The 25,893-nt window shown below is 37.7% G+C and overlaps 2 protein-coding genes across 5 annotated transcripts in view; one reads left to right on the top strand and one right to left on the bottom strand.

Moving 5' to 3' along the window:
- The window catches only part of SPDYA (speedy/RINGO cell cycle regulator family member A), a 34,944-nt gene extending 29,595 nt beyond the window's left edge, over positions 1-5,349 (top strand). For 3 of the 4 annotated variants that reach the window (XM_077843746.1, XM_077843747.1, XM_077843748.1), the window contains exon 7: positions 4,702-5,349. In XM_077843746.1, coding sequence (XP_077699872.1) covers positions 4,702-4,790 — 89 coding nt within the window. In that variant the 3' untranslated portion in view covers positions 4,791-5,349. Of the gene's footprint in view, positions 1-622; positions 691-4,701 lie in introns of all 4 variants that reach the window. The other variant, XM_077843749.1, reaches the window with a different exon arrangement.
- Positions 4,671-23,252, bottom strand: TRMT61B (tRNA methyltransferase 61B). The gene is made up of 9 exons (XM_077916005.1): positions 23,246-23,252; positions 18,886-20,231; positions 14,782-14,884; positions 7,895-7,998; positions 7,347-7,385; positions 6,841-6,932; positions 5,957-6,183; positions 5,181-5,258; positions 4,671-5,097 (listed from the first exon to the last, which is right to left on the bottom strand). The coding sequence occupies exons 1-9, from the start codon at positions 23,250-23,252 to the stop codon at positions 5,054-5,056; spliced, it is 2,040 nt and encodes a 679-aa protein (XP_077772131.1). The 3' UTR covers positions 4,671-5,053.
- Positions 23,253-25,893: the final 2,641 nt, after the last annotated feature.

Genomic DNA, 25,893 nt, shown 5'->3' with positions numbered 1-25,893 from the left:
TAATTTTCATTCAAATTATAAAGATAGGGTATCTCTGACACTTCTCAATTCTCAGTAATATTCTGCTAGCAGTGATCCTTTTTACTTCTTAAAAAGCCTTTAGGACTGCCAGATTTCTTATGGTTCTTCCTCAGTTCCACAATGAGATCTGTATTATTTCAGAATATCGCATTTATTTTTGCTATATCCTTATGAGATTAACAGTGACTACTGAAGTTTTATTAAAAGAGAAAAAAAAATAAAAGAGAAATTAAACTCTTAAGACTCTTCAAGGTAGGAGTCACATTTCAGTCATTGTTCCATTCCCTGGCCTTAGTAATCACTAAACAAGTTTGACTAACAGTATAGTCTCTTCCCTTGCAACACCTCCATAGTTTTTATTCGTTCTCTTGCATCTGAAGGTAAGTAGGATCTACCTTAGGCTAAATTATAAAAATTGCCTTTTAGCATCCCTCCTTTCTATCCCAGCAACTTTTACCTACATTCTTTGATTCTTGTAATAGGTTAAGATTTACTAGATGTTTAAAATGTTCCATGCAATGTGTTAAACATTTTGCATTGATAATCTCACTTAATGTTCACAGCCAACCCTATGATAAATACTATTATCTCTACTTTGCAGATAAGGAGACTGAGGCTTAGAGAGGTTAAATCATTTGCTCAAAGTGGTGGAGCGACATTTGAACCCAGGTCTGTCTGACTCTAGACTACAGCCTGAATTCCTATTATGCTCTACTGCCCCCTTTGATGAAATCCTACCATTGGTGGTGAAAAAAAAGCTGCCACAGAAGTCTTTTTAGTAGACTACTGAGGACTAAGGAGGTGGTGAAAGTATTAAGAACCAAGTTCCTAATGAAAGATTGTATGGAGTGAATTGGGAGAGAATTCCAACTACAATTTGAACAGTTATTTATAGAAAGCAGAACACAAGTAGTTATGTTTTACTCATACTAGCGCCTGTAGATAACAAGTACACTGTATTTTAGACTTTGATATCTCAAGAAAACACAGTACGTCCAGGGAGGAAGGGGCTCTGCCAGTTTGCTTTGAAAAAAAGCATGACTTTGAGGGACTGTGGATGAGAAGTGGAGCACTTAAGGGAGTTGTAAATGAAACTGTGCTTTCATCCCATCCCTGGTTTAGGATATACACAGATTCTCTACAGGAAGGAACAAGTATTTATTCATTACTCTGAACTAAAGAGTATTAAAGTTAAATGTAAAACCTTTTGTTTCAGGATGACAGAGGGTAGGCAATATGTTGGAAAAAAACACTTGACCAATAATCTTATACATTCATTTTCCCTCAGTAGGCTTAATTGAAAGTGAGCTAATTGGGGGTGTGAGAGCATTTAAAGGTAACACAAGGTTATCAGGAGCAGGGGTCAGAGTCTTACTGCCTCAGCAGCTGCTGATTCCCAGTAGTGACCTCTGCTAGCAAAATTTTCTTCCTTCAGTCCACATAAAGTGGTTGGAATCACTTAATGGTTTATGGTTGCAGAAAACTCAATTCATCATTCTATAAGAAACACAAAGAGCTGATGCTCTACTCCAGGCTTTTATGCTAAAATATAGCAGTAGATGCTTTTCAATGCTTCTGTCTTCATACACAAGCAACTTCTTGCTTTTCAGGTAAAATTTCTATTTTGTTTTATGCAGTCATGCTGAACCATAATTATGAAAGTGTTATTACCACTTGAAAATGCTTATAATACGGCAGACAATAACAACAATTAAAGAGGCATAAAATAGAAGATTTGCTGTTATTACTGCCATGTAAAAGTATGTGCTCATATGGATGTAGACTGGACATTGGTCTTGGAGAAGTAAACATGGTTTTCTTAGGGGCCTACAAAAAAACAAAACAAAAAACCTATTTTTCTACCATTAAAAATTCTCAAAACATATTCAAAAAACAAGTTTCAGATAAACATGTTTATGATATTTATTAGGAATAAAATAGTTGTCATTTTGACAAGGCTGGGAAATAAATGAGGCATTCTTTACGAATTTATATACATCACAGTCACCAGTCATGTTCTAGGCATATTATAAAGATAGCCTCATTTAACACTTGACCCTCCCCCCAAGCAATCTTTAAGTGGCATCATGACACACATTTTAGTGACAAAGGAAAGTTACAGTTGAAAGGTAAAACAACACCGACAATAAAAACAGCAAAATGGGACTCAGTTCTATCTGAATATATAGCCTATTTTTATACTAAACCACACAGTCTCTCTGTACCTTATGCTGTTTTAAGCCTTATGACACCTAAGTTAATCCCTCTGAAACATGAATATGCAGAGGACGCCTCAGATTTTAGAGCAAAGCCAAAGGCAAAAAGCAATATAGCAAACCTTATTACTGATTCACATGAGCAAGCCTGGGACATTGCAACTATTATATAATCTAAGATAATTTTTTCTCAAAAAAAGATCCTCTTCTGAATTTGTCTCTACAACTGTTCTAATCATACAGTAGCAGAACTTCAAATCTTAATCTATATCCAGTGAATTACCAGCTCATGTGGTTATTCCTTCACAGTATTTTTTACATCTGCCCCTTTTCCTCACCTAATAGTTGTATATTACTACCAATCAACTCATAATGTATACCGTGTGTTAACTGTGAAATTTCTGATTCAATTGTTTTTCCTTCCTTTAAATACTCAGATACTTCCTTTAAATATTCATATTTACAGACTAATAAAAAAAAAAATAACCTCCTTTTACATGACCATAGAACCTTCAGGAGTCCCTACTGCCTCTGAAATAGAATTCTAACTCCAATTCTCTCAGAGTCCATGCCTAAATTTCTCCTTAGAACAACCAAGTCAATAGGATATATACAGATATAGTGTAGTATAGATACAAATATGGATGTAGTGTAGATACAGATCAAGTGTAGCCTTGTAGCCATCAGCACACTTTTATTGACCATTTACTAGGTGAAAAAGGTGGGACTTCTGGAAGGTACTGACAGTTGAGTCAGTCACAAATCTGTAAGTTTACAGCATAGTAGATGAGAGCCAGATGTGAATTTAGAAAGCTAAATTTAGAAGAACACATCTGTCCCATAAGTAAGATTGTAAATATGCTTAATGGTCAGTGGAGACATGGAGAAAGGCTTAAGCTGGACTTTAACTATATAAATAAATGCTTACTTGCTTATGTAGTTTGGTTTTCATTTCAGCTTAATATTAGAAGGGACACTGTTAAACAAGTTTTGTTCAATTTAACATCTATTGACAGTGGACTGAACAGAAACTAAATTTCTACATGAAATAGGAATAGAATGAGGCACCTGGGTGGCTCAGTCAGTTAAGTGTCTGACTCAGTCTCAGCTCAGGTTATTGATCTCAGGGTCCTGAATTCAGGACTCATATTTGGCTCCATGCCTAGCATGGTGCCTACTTAAAAAAAAAAAAAAAAAGAAAGAAACAGGAGTAGGAGGTACAACTTTTCTTTGCTCTTAAACCAGCTCTTTTTCCAAGTAATACAATTAGAGCTTGCATTCAAAACAATACATGAAGGACAGTATTTTACTATTGGTTAAATAGAACAGCAGAAGAAAGAGAAGTAGTTCTGGACAGAACTTAAAAATATACTTCAGAGCTTCTATATATCTGGCAATGTTATGAAAAATAAAACCATTATTACTATAAGAGTGTTCAGATAGTTACCATAAAGAAAAAGGACACCAGAAGACTACTCTGCTTGTGATTCCATCAGTTCCTAAAAATGCAACCAGAGTGATTTTTTTTTTTTTTTTTCAAAACACAGATCTGGACATGTTACCCCTCACTTCACTAAATCCTTTAGTGAGACCCTATTTTACTTAGGATAGACAAACTCCTTAAGAGGTCTATAAGGTCCTGCATGGCCTGACCCCTACCTATTTTTCCAGTCTTTCACTCAACCCCAGCATCACTGGCCTTTTTTGTTCTCATTTTCCCTCATATAATCAACTTCTACTTAGCACTCAGATCACAGCTCAATTGTCACTTGCATAGGTAATTACTTAACCAAAGTAAAACCCTGGATTATAGTACTCTGTCCTTCTTTGGAGCATTCATAACAATTTTAGTTTTCTATTTGTGTTATGACTCAATGTCTAATTAGACTTTCTTTTTAGATGATAGTATAAAAAAGCAGAGATTTTATGTTAAAAGTTTCCACATACTGAAAAATATGTAAAGTGTTATTTAGAATATATATATTATTTTAAATAGCTCTAGCCTAAGAGAGAAACTCAGGAATAGCAGCATTTATTCTCCCAGGTATAACCCTTTAAAACCTATAAAACATCTATTTAAACAATAACTACTCTTAAGTTTTTGTTTATCTGTAAAATATGGATAACCTTAAAGATGAGGTATACATATTAAATGAAAAAACATTATAATAAGTTCTTAAAACAATGTAGGGTAGATGCTAAGTAATTGGTGCCTATGAATAAACCTCTAATTCTTATATTCTTTCAAATTAGTTAAAATGATTCTGAGAAGGATAAAAGAGATTCAAGAATTACACCTTTTGTTGTAATTTTTAAGATGGTTATATCATTATCAGTTTTCTTCGTATTATTTACTATAATCCAGATTACTTTACTTCTTAAAATACATACAAGCCATTAAAATATGTACTTAAAATAAACAGATATATAAAATTTGTCTTAAAATCATTTTTTATTTTGGTAGCCAATGACCATCAATCAAACAAAGAAAAGAAAACTAATTTTATGAAGAAAGACAAATCTATGGAGTGGTTTACAGGAAGTGAAGAGTGAGATGGCTCAACTAAACCAATTTGGAATCATTAACTACAACATGTCAAAATAACTACAAGACAAGTGTCAAAATGAGACATTTAAACAGTTTTGAAATGTTACACATCTTACTTTAGCTTTTATTATTTTTCAAAATTATACGTAAAAGTTATACAAATCATAGTAAAAGCTAACAATTCCAATCTATGGAAGTAGTGATTCACAATATAAAGTTCTGTTTTGATATTTTTTCATCTTCCAATCAGTTGCTGTCATCTGAGGTACTACTCAGGTTGTGGTTTAAACTTCCTCAGCTTGACAAGAAAAGCTAATTTAAGGAAAGAAAAAGGTAAAGTTATTACAATAACCAGAAGAAAACATCACTTACTATGGCCTGAAAACATCACTCACCTGTATGACCAGTTTGCCAGTGTATAGGTCTAGCAATATAAGGAGATGATCCATATGGAAAATCAGAATGCGATTCTTCTGTTGTAGAACAAAATATATATTATAAGCTACATAAAATATTTTATATTTTGTTGACAAAACTGTTAAAATACAAATTACTGCCCTTTTATGGTTTTCTCTCAGAACTCATTTTTTCAGCATTTGTTTTGAAACTACTCTGCCAGTTATCTTACAGAAACAATTTGTCAAGGATTAAATGATAAACATATATGGTTTTATAACTAAATGGATAAGCCCATATATCATCAATTAATGGATATTTGAAAACTTGTTCATATCCTAAATAATGAGTACATACAACAAGGACCTAAATTTAGTTCTCTGAGGAATTCCAGTTGCTTTTTAGAATATTAGCTATTTGCATATCAAGTCCTATTAAATTCTTTCCCTTCAGTAATAATCACTGACCTAAATTTAAAATATCCTGTAATATATTTAAAGTATTGCATAAACCAACTGCTTTGATACAAGCAAAATATGAATATCATACAAAGCTCAATTCTTCAAAGGTATCAAACTTTTACATAAAAGGCAAAAAAAGTCATTATTCTGTCCTTTAGAGATTTTAATTTCACAGAAGAAATACCATATTTCAATATCTCTAAGAAAAGAGAACAAATCCCTGAGAAATAGTTTTATAATTATTGTTCAATACACTCACGAAGCTATTCTCCATTTATTATTGCAAACACATATGAAATAAAATTGAAACTCACCATGGTCATCCTCTTGAAACATCTCACCTTCAATTCTAATTTTCTTTTGAGAATGTAATTGTAAATCTGTGTTGATTTTAGGTTCTACTTTTTGAGCTAAAATTCCATTTTTCTGTTTTGCAAGGCAAACCAACCAATCTCTGACAATGACTTCACTTATCTTTTCACATGAGAGAGCAAGTTCACAGATGCGAATTCCATCTAACAGTTCAATAACCTGTGTGATGCTTTTAGAAAAAGTGAAAAAAAGTACTCTAAATTTCTACTAAAATAATAACTTGATACTTAAGTTCACTATACCTCTCAACCCAAATTTATTTATTTATTTTTTTAAAGATTTTATTTATTTATTCATGAGATACACAGAGAGAGAGAGAGAGAGAGAGAGAGAGGCAGAGACACAGGCAGAGGGAGAAACAGGCTCCGTGCCAGGAGCCCAACGTGGGACTCGATCCCGGGTCTCCAGGATCACACCCTGGGCTGAAGGCAATGCTAAACTGCTGAGCCACCAGGGCTGCCCTCTTAACCCAAATTTAAATGCTATAGTTAAACCAAGGGGGAAAAATACACATGCAAGTTCGAGCACATAATATGCAATTTCATAGAATACTAAATAAAAAAATGCAGATTTTACATTACTGTTCAAATTATACTTTTAAAACTTTTCTTCTAAACTGTCAGAAGAAACGTCCATCTTATCATTCAGGTAAAGAGTGGTTTAAACAGCAATATAAATTTGTTGTGATATATATTGGTTCTTAAGTTTTACAAATTGACATATACACCTAATTCGATTATAAAATGAACACTGTAGCCAAGTCCTTAAGTCAAAATAAAAGTATGTTTAAAATCACATTACAAAGAAAAATAGCCACATTACTCACTTTGCTAGATATACAGCACACACACCGCCCTGTTTAAGATTTGGGTATAAAACAGGCAAAGCAACTTGAGGATTCAACATGTCCAAAACTACCTGTCAGGGGGAAGCAAATCAGACAGAGTTTTGTTTAAACAAAGCACAGGTCTTCTTTCTTACTATTATAAAACTTTTAGAAAGCAATTACCCAGTTAAAGTTCTCATTTTTAAACTCTAATACTATTAACCATCATTTTGCTCTCTCAAAAAGATGTATTTATTATTATACAAAATGTCACAGTACTTGACTACAGGAAAATCATAATGGTTTGTCGTGCACTTGGCAATATCAACACTACAGGAATCTTTCTACAGCTACATCTAATATACACAAATGCATACATATATATAAAATTTTAATGATAGAGTTCAGCTTTTGGCAACAGAAATTCAAATTTTTTCAAATATGTATTTTTATGTTCAAAAGGAAAGTTATTAATTTGAGAGATTCTAAAATGCAAGAATCCTGACCTTTAGTTCTTTATTCTTCATCCAATTGCAGAATACAGGCTGTGTATTCACAAAGATGTCAAATGAATACAATGAGTATGTGAAATTTTTTTAATTCATTTAAAACAAAAATAAATATGCCCAAAATAGAAAATAAAGTTGCTTTTATTGATGGATAACTCTGAAAAGCTAAGAGTAGTTGGCACATCAACATATTACTAAATTAGAAATTATTCCATTATGTTTTTAAAAATAGTATTAATGGGTAATCATTAATTATTAATCCATTCACCAAATATTTACTGAGCACCTTCCATGTGCCAAGCATTTTGCTAAGTAGTAAGGATGTAACAGGAGCTTTCATTCCATTTTGTTTCAAGGGAACATATATTCTAATGAAGGGACAACCATTAAAAATCCAAGAAGTATGTAAGTCACCGGAGGATAAGTGACATCAAGTATAGAATTATAAAACAGAATATGAGGGATAGAAACTAATGGAAGGAAGTGCTATTTTATTATACATAGGCTAGTCAGTGAAAAGACCTGAAGATGATGATTAAGCTTACCCTGTGGAAATTTAGGGGGGAAGTATACTCCAGATGGACAGAACAGCAAATACAAATACTCTGAGGTTGTAGGATACTTGGTGAGTCTGAGAAGGCCACTGTCGCTGCAGTGGAGACAAAAGGGGGAAAATTGTAATAAGAGATGAATTCTGAGTGTACAATTCAGTGGCATTATGTACATTCTGACTTAATTTTTAGATGTAAACAAAGAAAAGACTGAGAGAAGGCGAGGAAGGATGATGGTGACCTGGTATAGCAAATAGCACTGGATGTGATAAGTATATATTTTGAAAAGGTAGAACCAATTAGAATTAGGATTGGTTGTAGGATAAAGAGAAAGAGGAGTCAGGATGAATCCAGTGTTTTTAGCCTAAGCCACTGAAAGAATGAGGGAAATGGTAAAGACTATGGGAGGGGCAGGCTTAGCAGAAATAATCAAGAATTCAGGTTTGGACAGGAGTTTAAAATGTTTATCAGATCTCAAGGAAAGATCTCAATGACTGAATCAAAGGGTTAACATGATAAACATAAATGGGCTTCTTTGGCTGTAACTACAGAGTTTGCCTATGTTATTGATAAGGACCACAAATCAGAAAACCAAGAAACCTGCCAATCCTCTTGAATATTCTCAACATTTCCGTTCATCCAGTCACTCAAACCTCACTTGTTGGGGTCATCATTTTCTTTACCTCAAATTCTCTTTTGAGAATCATTGGGGTTTTGATGTTTCTGTCTGGAAAATTATCCAGCCCCAGAAACCTTATCTATTTGGCATTTCTCAAATTCATCGGGCTGTTAATGCCTTAGATCAGAACCTCATTGTTGTAACATTGTAACCTGTTGTAACCTGTTGTAACATTACAATAGCTTTCTACATAGACTCAGCCTCATTCTTCCACCAGAATTACTCTAAAATGGAAGAATATACTTATCTTGAGGAGTACTGAGTAACATTTGGAATTGCTGAATCACTACATTGTATACCTAAAATGAATTGTGGAATGTTAACGATAGTGGAATTAAAAAAAAAATTACTTTAAAATAGGAATCTGCTAAGAATCTAAAACATTCTGCTCCTCTACTTAGGAACTCATCAATAGTTCCCATTATCTGTAAGATAATGAATGTCTCTATGCCCTAGCTTAATATACATACAAATATCCTTCATTATCTAGACAATTAAGACTGCATTTACAGCTTCATCTCATGATACCCAATTTCTACAGCCATGGTGTTCCATGCTTCTGAGTCTTTCCAGTAATTGTTTACATGTCTATCTTCTAGAATGCTAAATGTATAAATTCACTTTCGTCTTAGCATAGTACATGGCACATGGCAGGTCTTTAATAAATGCTTATTGAATTAGAAACAGTAGTTCAATAATTCAGAGATAGATGATAATCCAGCAGGTAGATGAGTAGGGTACATTTCATGAAAGAGATCATGACCTTTGATCTAAACTTTAAAGAGAAAACAGAATTTAAACAGGTAGAGAGAAGGAAGGAAATAATGATGAAAATCATAGCTAATATTTCTTTAATGCTTACTATATACCAGGTACTATTCTATGCACTTTATATGAAATATCTTATTTAATCCTCAACACCTCTATGAAGTATTATCATCATTCCTGTTTAATATGTGAGGGGCCTGGGCACAGAAAGTTTAAGTAACTTATCCAAGATCTTCTTGGCTATTATGGGAACCAGGCTGAATGGACCACAAAACTTAGTTCCCTCTTCCCCTCTCCCTTTCTCTCCTCAGATAATCACTGTCCTGAAGTTGGTAATGTTCCCAAATAATTTATACTTTTATGACATATGTCTATAGCTATAAACAGTACCATGGTACTGTTTTGCATAGTTTTAAATTTTAGATATATATGGCCATTCCATACATACTCTTTTATAATGCTTTTTTCCACTAAGCACCATGTCTTTGAGATTTACTGATATAAATACAGTACATTTATTTCACTATGTTAAATAATACTATTTTTAGTATTCCATGTGTCCATTCATCTTCTGATGGTTAGGCTTTTAAAAATTTGTTAAAAATATTTTATTAGCCATTTTTTTCTCCTTTTGTTCTCCTTTGTGGTTTAATACCTTTTATGTTCACCATCATTTTGGATTGCAGGGGTATGGATCCTCCTATGTTTTCTCATACTGAGAACCATGTGTAACTATTTGGCACTATTACTCAAGAGAGTTCACCCAAATAAATCTAGTAAGGAACATTCTTTTAATTGTTTTAAAGATTTTATTTATTTATTCACGAGACACACAGAGAGAGAGAGAGAGGCAGAGGGAGAAGCAGGCTCCATACAAGGGAGCCCAACACAGGACTCAATCCTGGGTCTCCAGGATCACGCCCTGGGCGGAAGGTGGCGCTAAACCGCTGAGGCACCCCCCCCTCCCCCCCCCCCCCCCCCGCCCGGGGGGGCTGCCCACATTCTTTCTTTTAGATCAGGGATGATTCAGCAGGTTTCTACAAAGCTCCAACAATATCATTAAAATCCTCTTTTGTCCTTCATGATCATCAAGCAAATTTCAGATGATCAATTAACCTCTCAGGTATCTGTAACATTCTAACAGTCTTATGGATGGCCTATGTAGAAAAATTTCTTTTCTTCTGGCCCTTACTGAGCTGTAATATGCAAGCCAAACAAGGATAAGGAAAAAGAACTGTGGTCTTTGTGTCCAGGAATCTGTGTCACCAAAACTACAGACTTTAATATTAGAGATGGGAACCAGTCCTGATTTTAAAAAAGTCTCCTCTTTCTTCATTTTTCAACTAGTTTCCCTCATAAATGTCCTAAAGTAATTCAACTTTCCAAACAGCCAATTAAAAAAAGCAAAGACAACCTAGACCTCAGTCTCTGGTGCCAAGCTATGAAATGATAATGAAATCATCAAGGATAAGGTAACTTACACTAGAATTCTGAAACTCTGAAGCCAACTAATACCTCCATGTCCCACATCTCTACCATCATTGGTCACAGCCTAAAATATCCCTTCATCATCTATCCTTTTATCTTCATATTTCTCTGCTGCTTCTCCCCAGCTCAATCTTTCACCATTCCTGCACCTCACAAATCCATCTACTCCACTTTCTGAAGCTATGTTCATAGTAAATGCCTCTAACCTCAATATTTTAAATGAACACTCATCGACATCTTCATGTTAACTGTCTTAAGATGCCTGTGGCCTGTTCCCTCACAAATGAGGGCCATTTATTCCCCCAAATCTCACAACGTGAGGTCAGGCTCTGGGATCAATCAATATGCTCCCAATGCTGCTCCTAAATTATTATTCCTTTATCCTAGAAATGGTGAGGTTCATGATGTTCAACTATTCCTCTTACTATCTGGTCATTACTCCAGACTTAGTAACAGCTTTGGCACCTGATTCAGTATGTCTCTCTGCTCTAAATTCTACCATAATATTAAAGGAAAATATTCCTCCCTACTTCTACAAATAGAAACAGGGCAAATAATGAAGGAAGAGCCTTTTCCATACAAAAGAAGTGCAATCCTTGTTTTCTATGTAGTCAGTATTAGATAATACCATAGGACCCACTTTAGAAAACTTACCGCATCAAATATTAAAGATTTTACATCTTCAGTTGCTCCTGAAATATCCTTATGAATAAAATTCACATTGTCTGGCCACTCTTCTACATGACTCATTTTCCATGAATCACACCAATTTTTATAATTCTTCTTAGCCAATTCATGGTGGTCTTTTCGTATTTCAAAGCTTATGACTCGTCCTTGTGCTCCAACTTAATTAAAAGAATTTATGATATTTTATTGATTCATTTCACAAAAGTAAAAGAATGTAAAAAACTATAATACAAAGGTATTACACTGATGTGAAAAAATAATTCAAATACTTCAGGGTTACAAAACTATCCCATCCCAGATCCTTAATCAATCTTCCTCTTCAGAGGCAACCATATCACCAGTTATTTACCCTTCACAAGATAGTTGGTGCCTATATAAGTGTGCAAAGTGTCTCTCCCTATTTTTAACATACTTTAAAACATACATGTGTTATATATACTATCCCATACACTTTCCTTATACTTACTAATGTTACTTCAGTGATTAATGATCTACTATGTTCTTTTTAAGAGCTATTATGTGGGATCCCTGGGTGGCGCCGCGGTTTGGCGCCTGCCTTTGGCCCAGGGCGCGATCCTGGAGACCCCGGATCGAATCCCATGTCGGGCTCTCGGTGCATGGAGCCTGCTTCTCCCTCTGCCTGTGTCTCTGCCTCTCTCTCTCCCTCTGTTACTATCATAAATAAATAAAAATTAAAAAAAAAAAAAACTATTATGTTCCATTGTATGGCTATGTCATAGTTTATTTAACCAGTCACCTACGGATGAACATTTAGCTTGTTTTTAGTCTTAAACAATATTGCAATGAAAATTATGTTGCCTAAACCTTTTTATCAATGAAAAGACAAAGTCTTTAAAATGAAATTACCAGTTCAAGAGGTATGTGAATTTTTTATTTTGAAAATTATTACCAAATTCTCCTCCCAAAGAATAATACCAATTTACACTCTACCAACAAGGTAGTAAAGCACCTATTTCTCCATACTTTCTCCAACAAAGAGTTTTCAAACTTTTTATCTCTGTCAATCTAAAAACTGAAAATAGTTTATCATTTAGTTGTAATTTACATTTCTTTTGTTACAGATGAAGTTAGTCATTTCATATATTTAAAAGATATTTGCATTTTTGTATATGCCTAAAGAAAAACTGTTTAGCATAGTAATAGTGCAGTTTCTACAGAAGACTACTTACAGGGCAGCCCTGATGGCTCAGTGGTTTAGTGCCACCTTCAGCTCAGGGCATGATCCCGGAGACCTGGGATCGAGTCCCATGTCAGGCTCCCTGTGTGGAGCCTGCTTCTCCCTCTGCCTGTGTCTCTGCCTCTCTCTCTGTGTGTCTCTCATGAATAAATAAATAAAATCTTTAAAAAAAGAAAAAAAAAAAAAAAGACTACTTGCATTATTTTAGTTAAAGGCAATTAATTCTCCAGCCACCTCTATTTGAGGTGATTTGATATCATTTGGGAGCTGTTCTAGATCAATAAATCTATTATTTACTCATGAAAAGTTTAAATTCTAGGATGTCTTTTGAAATATAACTCCAGCTGCAATTCACCATGTTCTCAAGGCAGAGAAATTAATGTTAACAATAGCATAAGCTAAATAATTGGAAAATTATGGAGAAAAAAATCCATCCCAAAGGTAAATAGCAATAATTTCTTGATCACTCATAGTTTGGGACTATTCATGCCATGACACCACTGATACTACAGATATTAGAAATATGGGCACTCCTCTGCTCACACAAATTTTTATAAATTCACTCTTAAATGTATTTAGGATTCAGTCATTGATTGTGAAGAAATGACTGCCTTTAACTATGTACAGAAAAGAAAAGAAAAAAAAAAAAAAAAGATTTGAGGAGGCCAGAATGAATTTCTGACCTAGCATAAACTGGATTATGTTTGTATGTGATGGCATTAGGTGAAAGAACAAAAGGTTTAAGTTCAGTTTGGTATACTTCTATTTGTATTCTTTATAAAATCTACCCATATACACATACAACAGCTCTAGCAAAGCTGATTATTTAAGAAATAATGCACTAATAAAGAACAATATGATCCAAAAAGAAAAAAAATGTACCCAAAGAGAGTGCAGTCACTATTCAGCAGTCTATCATTAGCTGAGGAAGGACAATTTCACAGGCAGCCAGAGCAGCCAAAGCAACCTTAACACATACAGGAATTAAGTAGGCAAAGGAAGAGAGCAATAATAAATTAAAAGTAACCAGAAATCAAGTGATGGGAACATGAACAGATATTTATGTTTACTGTTCATCTCTTGATTTTTGGTTAGGTGCTACCCTCAATCAAGCAAGACTTTTACCAACTGACAATTTTGAGACTTTCTTAAAGAAAGGAAGACTCTATATGATCTAGCTTTAATAGTTCTATATTATGATTATTTATAAACACCAACTATCATTCTTTGCCCTTAATAGTATATGATTCTTTCCCAGCAGCTGACCACCCTCTACCTTCTATTTCTCTCATACTGAATATTCATCTGGAATTATTATTAACAAAAATATGCACACATATGCACCAAAAAACAAATATAAGAATGTTCAGAGCAGCACTGTTATAATATTCAACTCAAATGCCCATTAACAGAATGGATAAGCTGTGATTTGTTTACAAAATGGAGTAACTACACAGCCACTAAAATGAAAGAACTACTGTTATATGCAATAGCTGACTCTCACAAACAGATTTTTGAATGAAAGGAGCCACATTCAAAAGAGTACATACTGTATGTTCCTTTTATACAATGCTCAAAGCAGGCAAAACTAATCAAGGATGATAAAAGGCAAAATAGTGGTTATCTTTGGGGAGGATTATGACTAAGGAGAATGAGGAGGTTTCTGTAAAGCAACAATATTCCCTGTCTTGATCTGGGTGATAACTACTTGAGTATGGTCACTATGTTAAAAATTCTCTGAGTTCTAAATACTTATGATCTGTGAACTATAGCTGTGTTAGGTCCAAATAAGTTTAGCTTAAAAAAAAAAAAGAAGAAGAAGCAGCTTTAAAAAACCTGGAGGGAGCAAGAGAAAGCACCGAAAATGGAGAGATGGATAGAGAGAATGACTAGAATAAACGTACAAGGTGGATAAATAGTTGCTTGCATTTGATTTCAAGGAGAATGCTATTACAAAGTTATGTAAATATTTTCTAAAACATCTTTATCCACTTAACTTTCTGTTGTTATGAGTGTTTTCTTTGCCCATCTAAATTCAGCTCATTTCTCCCAATCTCTTACCTGCTTTGGATAAAAATAAGCTCATTCCACCAGAGCCTGAGCCAGCTTCCAAAACAGTATCACCTGGGTGGATATCCATCATCAACAGTATCATACTCACATCCTATAATTGAAAGAGAGTATGAGTGACTCAGTGACCAATAAATATGTACTAAGTACAGACTCTTATCAAATACTACATTGGAGTCGGAGAAGAAACGAGTGAAAAAAAAAGGATTAAAATCTGGCCTGCCCTACCAAGAGTTGATCTTTTACTTGGTGAAATAAGAGATTCAAGAATCAATTAGCAAAGCAGCACTACAGCAAAATACCAAAATTATAGACAATAAGTGGCAATAGTTCAGAGAATAGAGATATCAGCAGAAGGCCTGAACAGTGTTAAAAGAGGTACAATAAGCACAGTCTGCCCATCTCAGAAGAAGAGAAAAGGAGAAAACTGAATGCCAGGCTAAAGCATTTGAACTTGACCTGGTCAGTAACTGGAGCATGTCACAAAGGTAATAAATGGCATTTTATGAAGATTAATCTGACAGGGAAATGCAGGATATACTAGAGAAGAGAAAAATTAGAGGCCAGTGGAAGACCAGTTAGGAAGTTATTACATAATCTCTGCATGAAAGGAAACGAACTTCTTATTTAGGATTAGGATACCAGTAATATATAGGAGGACCTATTTCACAAATGCTATAATTAAAGAATTGTTAACAGGAATATCATGGATGATAGTAATAAGGGCTATTTATTGAAACTTTATCATGTATGTGCCAGGGTTAAATATGCAAATTGCTTTCATAGTCTTGTTTAATCAGGATAATAATATAAGAAAAGTATCATCACTCCCATTATATAGACAAATCAAAGAGGTTAAGTAATTTCCCCAAAGTCATAAAGCCAGGAATTAAGTGGGCAAGTCAGAAGAAGAACAGATGTCGAACGCAAAAAGACCACGATGTGATACAGAGAATTTTTAACATTAGGATTTATTTCAACACTCCGCAACCAACCTTTCAAAGCTGCTAAGAAATAAGCAGCACATCTAGGAAGTTTTTACTAGCTTTTCCTTCTTTGGGAAAAGCTGTTGTGAAAATTCTTCAAGAGGAGGGTTTCTAGAACCCTTTCAAGTCACGGAAACTTCTATATTAAATATAAGTTTCATTGCACAAGAATTTTAACAGGTACAGTTGTCTAATTAGAAACCAAAATGTATTTCTGAAATGCAGGACTAAGGCTTGGACCGGATGATGCACAGACACACAACTTTTAAGCTGTATTAGTCCAAAAGTTTCATTCACAAATACTGAGTCTTGCACACATACATACTCTCCTACATGCCAGGCACCTGAGGGTAGAGCAGGGAGGAGTACAACTTCATACAGAAGTGGAAGCAGCTTCAGTAGTCATATCACTGAAATGTCCTGCAGAAGGCAGTTCTATTTTCTTGAATTATTCACATAAGATAAAGAATCTTACTACCACGAAATAAAAAACTTTAGCATGCTTTAGCTTTTGCTTCCTGCCATTTATGTTAGATGGTCTCAAGGGGATGAGTTTTCTAGATTGGATTTCACTATATACATCCTAGCAATTTCAGTTCAAAACTTGAGTGGGACATTAGCACTTAATTCATTTCCCTGCCTCTTCCCAAAAGGGATTTAAAGCTATGGGGAGAGTCCTCCAAAGTTATGACTATCATTCTACTATTGAGTTTTCTGCACATTTTAGAATCTCATGAAAGAACAACCCTTTTAAACTTACATTTTTGTCTCAACATGAATTCCAATCTCTTTCCAGATTAATACACTAATATAAATCTAATCCTCACCCTAAGTTTCGATAAGTGGGCTGCACTTTAGGGTTCATTAAATTGCAACAATTTCTACTCCCCAGTTGTTCTTCTATAAGTGCTACAATCATGGACATCAGCAGAAAAGATTAATTTAAAAATTGGAGAGTGGGAGCACCTGAGTGGCTGTTGGTTAAGCATCTGACTCTTGGTTTCAGCCCAGGGCATGATCTCAGGATCGTGAGATCAAGCCATGAGATCAAGCCCCAAGTCAGGCTCCACACTCAGCACAGAGTCCTCTGCCCCCTGCTCTCTCTCTCTTAAAATAAATAAAACCTTTTAAAAAACTAAAAAATAAAAATTGGGGGAGTGTTTTCCATTTTATATTTCTACTCCAAACCTAAAAGTGCTGGATACTGACCAATGTGAAATATCAACTCTTCACAAGTAACTGTTAGGAAGTTTATTTAAAATCACTCCCACAAAAAAACAAATAAAATAAAATTATCCCACAGACCCACTTTTACTGTTAAGACAAACTATGTAATTCTAACACGGAGACCAGCTTTCAAATCAATTGAGGTACCTTAAAAAGCACTTCAAAGTTGTAAAGGTTGAAGTCAAATTTCCTGCAGCCACCATTTGGGAAATGAAAAAAGAAATGAACAGTTAGCATATCCAGTATTTAAATTCCTCCTTAAGATGGAGCACTAGGACTTTTATCTGTGATAAATGGAAAGGCAGAAAGTGCACTAAAGATTTATCTTTATAACTTTATAAAATATAACTATTCTCTTACAGTTTTGTCTAGTGGGAGGAAAAAGATGTGGGGAAGCAAGATGAAATTACAAAAAAAAAATTTTTTTTGTGGCTAGACTGAACAGTCAGAAAAGATAAAGTTTCCGTCAAGAGTTTATGATACCCCATTGGTCTAATGTCTCCAAAAAGGTTTTCTTGGTTCCTAGGTGGACCTCGTAAAATATAAATTGGATTCCCACTTAGAACATTCCAAGGCCCCAAGGCACATGGAATAACCACATCTCATACCACTCTCTCCCTCACCTCACTCAGGCCCTAATAGGAAAATATCTGCACTACTCTTCCCTGTGCGACAATACTGGGCTCCTGGATCTTTGCATGGCTGGCTTTTCCTTAATTAGGTTTTGTATGAAAGGTAGTATGACAGTATGAAAGGTAGTATGACACCTTCTCTAACCATCTGACAAAGTATTCTCCCCCAGGTCACCCAGCATGTTGTTGTTAACCTATTTGTCTTTATGAATCTATTTCTCTTCCTGGCACTTAGCACTACCTGAAATTATTCTTTCATTTACTTGTGTGTTGTCATCCTCTCTAGGGTGTAACATCCAGGTAGAGAGTGAGGAATGGGGGCAGCCCCGGTGGCTCAGTGGTTTAGTGCCGCCTTCAGCCCAGGTCGTGATCCTGGAGACCTGGGATCGAGTCCCACATCGGGCTCCCTGCACGGAGCCTGCTTCTCCCTCTGCCTCTCTCTCTCTCTGTGTCTCTCATGAATAAATAAATAAAATCTTAAAAAAAAAAAAAAAAAAAGAGTGAGGACTGTGGCTCATCACCATACCTTCCCTGAATATAGGCAGTTATTAGCTGAATAAATGATGAACGACTCCTCATCCGGGGATAGAAGGAGTTGTTACAATTACAAAGGAACACTCTACTCAAGGACCTTGACTATGATTAAGAAGTGAAATAAACCAGTAGCAATGGAAAATTAGTATAAAGTAGTAACAAGAACTAGGCAGTTAATTTATTATAAAGAATTCTCTTATGCTTCGTGTTTAATGTTAGCTTTTTTGTTGTTGTTGTTGTTAGCTGTTTTAATACAAAACTCTATTTTTCCCCTAAAGATTAAAGCACAGTAACATATCTATCATTGACAAGATATACCCCTAGCAACATGCCTTATTATTACACGATGATGATAATATCTCCATAACGGTACCAAAAGAGTTGAACATCCTCCAGTCCTGAATTTGCAAACTTAAGGGTCATGGGGAACAAACAGGAGCACTCACGTGCCTAGTTGCTCCACATAACTCTATGCAGCAGGTCAACAGTGTCTTCACTTTACAGATGAGAGAATCTACGCTCCCAAACTAAAAATGAGAGGTGGCTCTTTCCTCCTAAAATCAGCAATCACAAAATACGTAAAAACTCCCATGCACTGTGTTTGTTTTTTAAGTCTGAGGGCAGTAAGAACCTTAAACGTTCTGAGATGCGCTTCAGACTGCAGTTCCGCTCCGGAGCCAGTCCGTAGCTAGTTCCCTAAGGTAAGGTAGCATTACCTTAGGGTACGTTATGGCCGGGCCTCTTTTCATCAGCAATACGTAGTCCTCCAAAGCCGGCCTCCTCAGCGTGAAGTGCTTACCAGAGGAGCTCCTCAGCCTCTGGCCGGGAAGCCGCCCCACGATCTCGCTGAACGGGACCGCTCCCCAGCTACTATTTAAGTGTCCGGCGTTACTCAGCCTAAATAATTTCCTAAACTGTGTTTCCCGCTTCCCAGTCTCCGCCAAGATGAGCTCCCCGACGCGAAAGGGCCCCTCTCTGCAAGCTGCGGAGCAGGGAGAGGGGCCCGGGAGCCCTTCCACCCGGGGCACGGCCTGGGCCGGAGAGCGCGGAGAGGGCGGAGAGGGCGGCAAGGGCCCCCGGGGGGCGGGGCCGGGCTGGCCTGGGCCCCCGCTCGAGTCCTCGCGCTCCCGGGAGGGTGGCTCCTCCTGCGGCGTCGGCAGCCCGAGGCTTTCCCCGGAGGAGAGACATCCGATCCCGGGGCCTGGCGCGCGCGGACCGAGACTCGGAGGCGACTCTATGCCGGGAGCCTTCCTCCGTGGCGGTCCGCGCCGTCCCTCCCCGTCCGGCTCGTGCGCAGCCGAGGGTTCGCCGCACAGCGCCCGCGCTGTCTCCAGGGGCTCTTGCCCAAGGCCGCGCAGGGCCGGAGGAGCCCCGCGCCCCAGCCACCTCCGGAGGCGCCGCAGCCGCAGGAAGGCCGGACCTCGCCGCCCGGCGGACAGCATGGTGTGTGGCGCCCGCGACGTCGCACACGAGTGACGTGAGCCCGGCGAGGCCCCCTCCCCGCGGGACGCGCTGACGCAGCCGCCTCGGGCACCCGCAGGCTTTTCCGCCGGAGGAGCTCGGCAGCGGCGCGTGCGCGTGCGCGTGCGCGTGCGCGGAGGGGCGGGGCAGTGCGCGCGGGGGGCTCGGGGCTCGGGGGCTGCGGGGTGCCGCTCGGGACCCCGAGAGCGAGCCCCTCTCCCCGGCACCGGCACGTTTTCTCCTCGGAATGTGGGCAGAGAAGCCAGCGGCCGCCGACAGATCTCCACCCGCCTCGGCCCGGGGACGGGAGGCGCGGGAGGGACAAGGCCGGCCCGAGCGCGGAACAAACTGCAGCTCCGGGCCCCGGCCGGCCCGCGGCTCCTCGGGAACGCGAGCGGCACGTGGCCACCCCCGAGATGCGCGGGTGAGAAGGCCACGGGATGCGCCTGAGCCTCGCCGTGTGCGCAGGCCGCCCGCAGGCCGCGTCCCTTGCCCGCTGACCGCGCAGTCCTCCCCTGCCCGCCCTGGCAAGCCTCTGCCCGGCTGCACGGGCCCCGGGGAGTGACAGGGCTCGTGGGCGGCTTGCGTAGCACGGTCTTTTCTGAGTCATTAAAACAGCGGTGGGGGCAGCCCGGGTGGCGCAGCGGGGTGGCGCCGCCTGCAGCCCAGGGCCTGATCCTGGGGACCGGGGATCGAGTCCCACGTCGGGCTCCCTGCAGGGAGCCTGCTTCTGCTCCTCTGTCTCTCTCTCTTTCTCTCTCATGAATAAATAAATAAATAAGATATTTAAAATAAAATGTAACGGTTAATCTACTACCCCCTAAAACTAAATAGAATCATCTTGAAGGCGGGGGTGGGGGGGTGGGGAGCCACGGCCCTTGCTAAAACGGTTGCAGGGCAAAGGGAGGGGCTGAATTTAATCCCCTCAAGATTCATGCCTTGAAGTCCCAATTCCCAGTACGTCCGTTGGGGATAGGGTTAAAGAGATAACTAAGTTAAAATGAAGTCATTAGCGTGGGACTAAACTCACTGTGAGGAGCGTGCTTAGGAGGAAAGGCGATTAGAACACAGGCACGCCGGGAGGACCTGCAGATGTCCAGCTACAAGCCAAGCAGAGTGGCCTCGGAAGAAACCAAACCTGCCGGCAGCTTGATGTTGGACTTACATGCTCCAGAACTGCGAAAAAATAAATTTGTTGTGTAAGAAGGGAAAAAAAAATACATTGCCTGTATTTTCTGATTTTTTTTTTATTATTAAGGATTTTTATTTATTTTATTTGAGAGAGAGAGCACGAACAGGAGGAGGGGCAGAGACAGAGAGGGAGAAGCAGACTCCCAGCTAAGCAGGGATCAGGACCTAAGCAGGGATCAGAGGAAGGCAGACGCTCAATGACTGAGCCACCCAGGGGACCTGATTCTTTTTTTATTGGATTGCTTAAAAAAAATCTTTTATTCTAGGAGCACCTGGGTGGCTCAGTTGGTTGAGCATATGCCTCTTGGTTTCTGCCCTGGTCATGATCTCAGGGTCCTGGGATGGAGCCCACATAGATCTCCCCTTCTCCTTCTCCCTCTCCCTCTGCTCCTCTCCCTGCAATCCTTCTCCACCCCCCTCAAATAAATAATATTTTTTTAAATAATTTACTCTAGGTTTTGGCACCCCACCCCAAAAGAATTAAATAGAAATACATTTCTTTCATTCTAAAAACGAAACCAGAAAAAAGGACTTTGGACTACAAAAGAGCCGACGTTAAATATCACAAACATGTTTAATATTAGTTCACTTGGCAAAAGTTTATTGAGGGTTTGACAATACCAAGCACATTAGATATTTACTTCACTTAAGTTTACGACACCCCTGTGTTAGAAATAAGTATTCCTGCTTTATGCATAAGAAAACTGACACGGGGAGAGTAAATGATTTTGGCACCATCTGGTAGTTGACAAGTGGCATGGCAGGGTTTCTGACCTAGGTCAGTCTGGTTCAGCAGTCCGTGTTCTTTGTACTGTAGCACCCCTTCTCAAAGGCCAGTCAACAGTACAATTGAATTTAAAGTCTAAATATGCTCAAAGGGCTATGAACTTAGTTTAAATTTGATAAAAATAAGTCTTGTTATTACTTTTGAAGACATAAAGTAATGCTTTCTGAACTGTGCTTTCTAAACCATCAGCCACCACAAACTCCGTTATCAGGATTTCTCTCTCTCAGGCCTAGAAGTGAACAAACTGCTCTCCTTCCACCCAGACTTTACGTTTCACTTCTGGTTTTGATTTTTATTTTTTAAGATTTTATTTATTCACGAGAGGCCCAGAGAGAAGTTAAGACACAAGTAGAGAGAGAAGCAGTTTCCCTGCAGGGAGCCCAATGCAGGACTCGATCCAGGACCCTGGGATCAAGACCTGAGCCGAAGGCAGGCGCTCCACCACTGAGCCACTCAGGCGTCCCTCGATTTGTTTTTTTAAGAAAGTTTTTATGACCAACATTTTTATTATTACTGTCAAATAAGGGCCAGAGTTGGGGTTTCTTTTAAAGATTTTATTTATTTATTTGAGAGACACAGGAAGAGAGGCAAGAATATAGCAGAGGGAGGAGAAGCAGGCTCCATGCAAGGAGCCCCCATGGGGGACTCGATCCCAGGAATCCAGGATCACACCCTGAGCCAGATGCTCAACTGCTGAGCCACCCAGGCGTCCCATGTTGGAACTTTCTGATTCCTAGGCCCTACTAATGGTTTTAAAATTTAGCATTCCTAATTTGTTATCTCTTAAAAACGATTAAATGAAAAAAAAAGAAAAAAAACGATTAAATGATTTTTGGCTGTTATTTAAGAAGGAGTAGGACTCGAAGAGAAGATATATTGATAATATGGGAAATAAATTTACATATCTTTGATTTCTAAGATAAACTGTAAGGAGTAAATGGCATCCCATTTTATTTCTGAATAAGACATGGGGTTATAAATATTTTGTTATATACACATCTAATGAAATACATTAATATGTGTTGAAAAATATAATTATTCCTTATTCATGATCTTTCAAAGCATTTAAGCTAAAAAAAAAAAAGTCACTATGTGTGCCTTTTTATTTTTGGTTATACTTTTCCTTTTCCTTCTGTCTCCCCTATGAAACTGTCAGCCTACACTCTGAAACTATTACCTGAGGATATGAGACATCATCAACTTGTCACATTTGTTATAAGGCCAGAAAGACACTGTCTTCTAGTAGCATTTAGTCAAGCAATTACTTTAAAGTCCAAATAGCTATCAAGAAGTACTATGGCTGATGGCTGCCGTCTAAAAATCTCCAGTAAAAGTAGATCACTAGTTCTAATTCCACAAATGTTGTCCTTTACCTATTTGTGCGTGTGTGTGAGTGTGTGTGTGTGTGTGTTTCTTTCTACTGTTTTGTATACTTTCCCCTCATCCTTCAGGTATCAGCTTTGCCAGAATGGTGAAAATGAGAGAAATGCCTCTCCTTTGTGCTCCTGACATATCCTGTCTTTAGACCAACCCCCGACGGTGCATGTCAGATTACATGAAATCGTTATTTACCAATTCCCAAGTAGGATAAAATTGTAGAGAGGACTGTATTTAATTCATCATTATAATTCCAGTACTTGTCATAGTGCCTGGAACACGATATATCCTCAAAATATATTTGTTGAATAAATGAATGAAGAAAGCAGGAAATGAGAAAACCAGCAGTCCTGATATGTAGGTGCCTCTACTGAATAATTCAGCGTGCAAGTACAGTTCAAATATATTTAATAGTTGTGTATTTTATTGTGTATCTTTACATGTATTTAGAATTTATTTTATTTTTTTTGAAGATATTATTTACTTGAGAGAGTGAGAGAACACACACAAGCAGGGGAAGGAGCAGAGAGAGAAAACCCAATGCTCCAATTCCAGGACCCTGAGATCATGACCTGAGCTGAAGGCAGATAGATCCTTAGCCCACTGAGCTACCCAGGCGCCCTAGGTATTTAGAATTTAATAGAACTTGGTGGGATGAGCACTGGGTGTTATGCTATATGTTGGCAAATTGAACTCCAATAAAAAATTAATTAATTAATTAATTAATTAATTAATTTAATAGAACTGTTGACGTTCATAATTTTTAATTTTTTAATTTTTTTCTTTATTTATTTGAGAGAGGGGATGAGCAAGAAAGAGAGCATGAGCAGGGGCAGAGAGGAAGAAGCAGACTCCCCTGCTCAGCAGGGAACCTGACTTGGGACTCAATCCCAGGATCATGACCTGAATGAACTGAAGCCAGACAGACTTTAACGACTGAGCCACCCAGATGCCCGAGTTCATAATGGTTTTAGAATTTCAGTGAAAGATAAAGTAACCAAATCTGAGAATATAACTGCTTTTCTCTTGCCTTTTCATTTGTTTCCCCAGTTGCTACTGAACTTGAATCTGGATTCTGTAGAACTCCTCCAGGATTTACTGTTGTGTATTAGAAATTGGAGGAATCAACTGAAGGATGTGAAAAGGCACAAACCTCTAGTTATAAAATAAGTAAGTCCTTGGGATCCCTGGGTGGCGCAGTGGTTTGGCGCCTGCCTTTGGCCCAGGGCGCGATCCTGGAGACCCGGGATCGAATCCCACGTCGGGCTCCCAGTGCATGGAGCCTGCTTCTCCCTCTGCCTATGTCTCTGCCTCTCTCTCTCTCTCTGTGACTATCACAAATAAATAAAAAATAAATAAATAAAATAAAATAAGTAAGTCCTGAGGATGTAATGTACAACATGCTGACAATAGTTAATAATATTGTGTTGCATATTTGAAAGTTGCTAGGAAAGTACATCTTAAAAGTTCTTACACTGTCTTGATACTGTTGCTTCATTGTTAGTTTTGAAATCAGGTAGTATGAGTATATCAACTTGTTTTTCTTTTAGATGATTGTTTCACTTAGCATAAGGATTAATTTAAGAATCAATTTCTACAAAAAGTTCTGCTAAGATTCTGATATGATTTATATTGAATTTACAGAACAAATTGAGTAGCATTGCTGTCTTGAAAATATTAACTTTATCAATTAATGAACACTCAATGTCTTTTCATTTATTTACTTCTCCTTTGAGTTCTCTCAGCAATATTTTAAACTTTTTAGAAAACAAGTCTCGAACTTTTGTTAATTTTTTCCCAATTATTTTATTCTTTCTGGTGCTATTGAAAATGGAATCATTCTCAATTTAATTTTGATTGTCCACCAATAGAATGCAGAAATACCATTGGTTTTGAATGTTTATCTTGTATCTTGAGATGTTGGTAATTTGTTAGTTTTAGATTTTTTTGTGTGAGTTCCTTGAAATTTTCTATAAGTCATCTGTGAATAAAAATACTTTTACTCCTTTCTCTCCAATTTGGATGCTATTATTATTATTATTATTATTATTTACTTTATTGCACTAGCTAGAACTTCAGTAAAATATTAAATAGAATTGATGAGAGTGGACAGCATTTAAGTCTTAGTAGGAAAGCATCAATCTTTCGCCATTAAGTATGAAGTGAGATGTGAGCTTTTTGTAGATTCTCTTTATCAGGTTGAGGATATTCTCTTAACGAAGTCCCTACATTGTTAAAAATATACTTATTTATTTATTTATTAAAAGATTTGGGACACCTGGGTGACTCAGCGGTTGAGCATCTGCCTTTGGCTCGGGGTGTGATCCCAGAGTCCCAGGATCGAGTCCCACATCGGGCTTCCTGCATGGAGCCTGCTTCTCCCTCTACCTGTGTCTCTGCCTCTCTTTCTCCGTGTCTCTCATGAATTTATTTGAAAGAGAGCAACTGAGGAGAGGAACAGAGAGGGAGGGAGAGCAAGGGGAGGAAGAATCTCAAGATACGCCCTGCTGAGTCTGGAGCCTGATACGGAGCTTGAGCTCAGGACCTTGAGATCATGATCTGAGCCACTCAGGTGCCCCCAAAATTTGTGTTTTTTTTTTTTTAAATTATGAATGTGTGTTGGATTTTGTTAAAATCTTTTTCTTTATCTTTCAAGAATATCATGTATTTTTGATCCTTTATCCTGTTAACATGGTATATTATAATTTTTTATTTTTTAATGTTAAACCAACCTTGTATTCCTGGAAGAAATCCCATTTGATTTTAATCTTTTGTATATATATATATATATATATATATATATATATATATATATATATATTGATACATGATTTTGAAATATTTTGTTAAGGATTAGAGATTGTAGGATCTATCACTTTATGATAAAAAGAATTAGTTAACAGTTGAA

This window comes from Canis aureus, chromosome 12, assembly GCF_053574225.1.
Source record: "Canis aureus isolate CA01 chromosome 12, VMU_Caureus_v.1.0, whole genome shotgun sequence".
NCBI classification, from domain to species: domain Eukaryota; kingdom Metazoa; phylum Chordata; class Mammalia; order Carnivora; family Canidae; genus Canis; species Canis aureus.
Note: the sequence above shows the minus strand (reverse complement) of the source record. Positions and strands in the feature narration are given on the sequence as shown.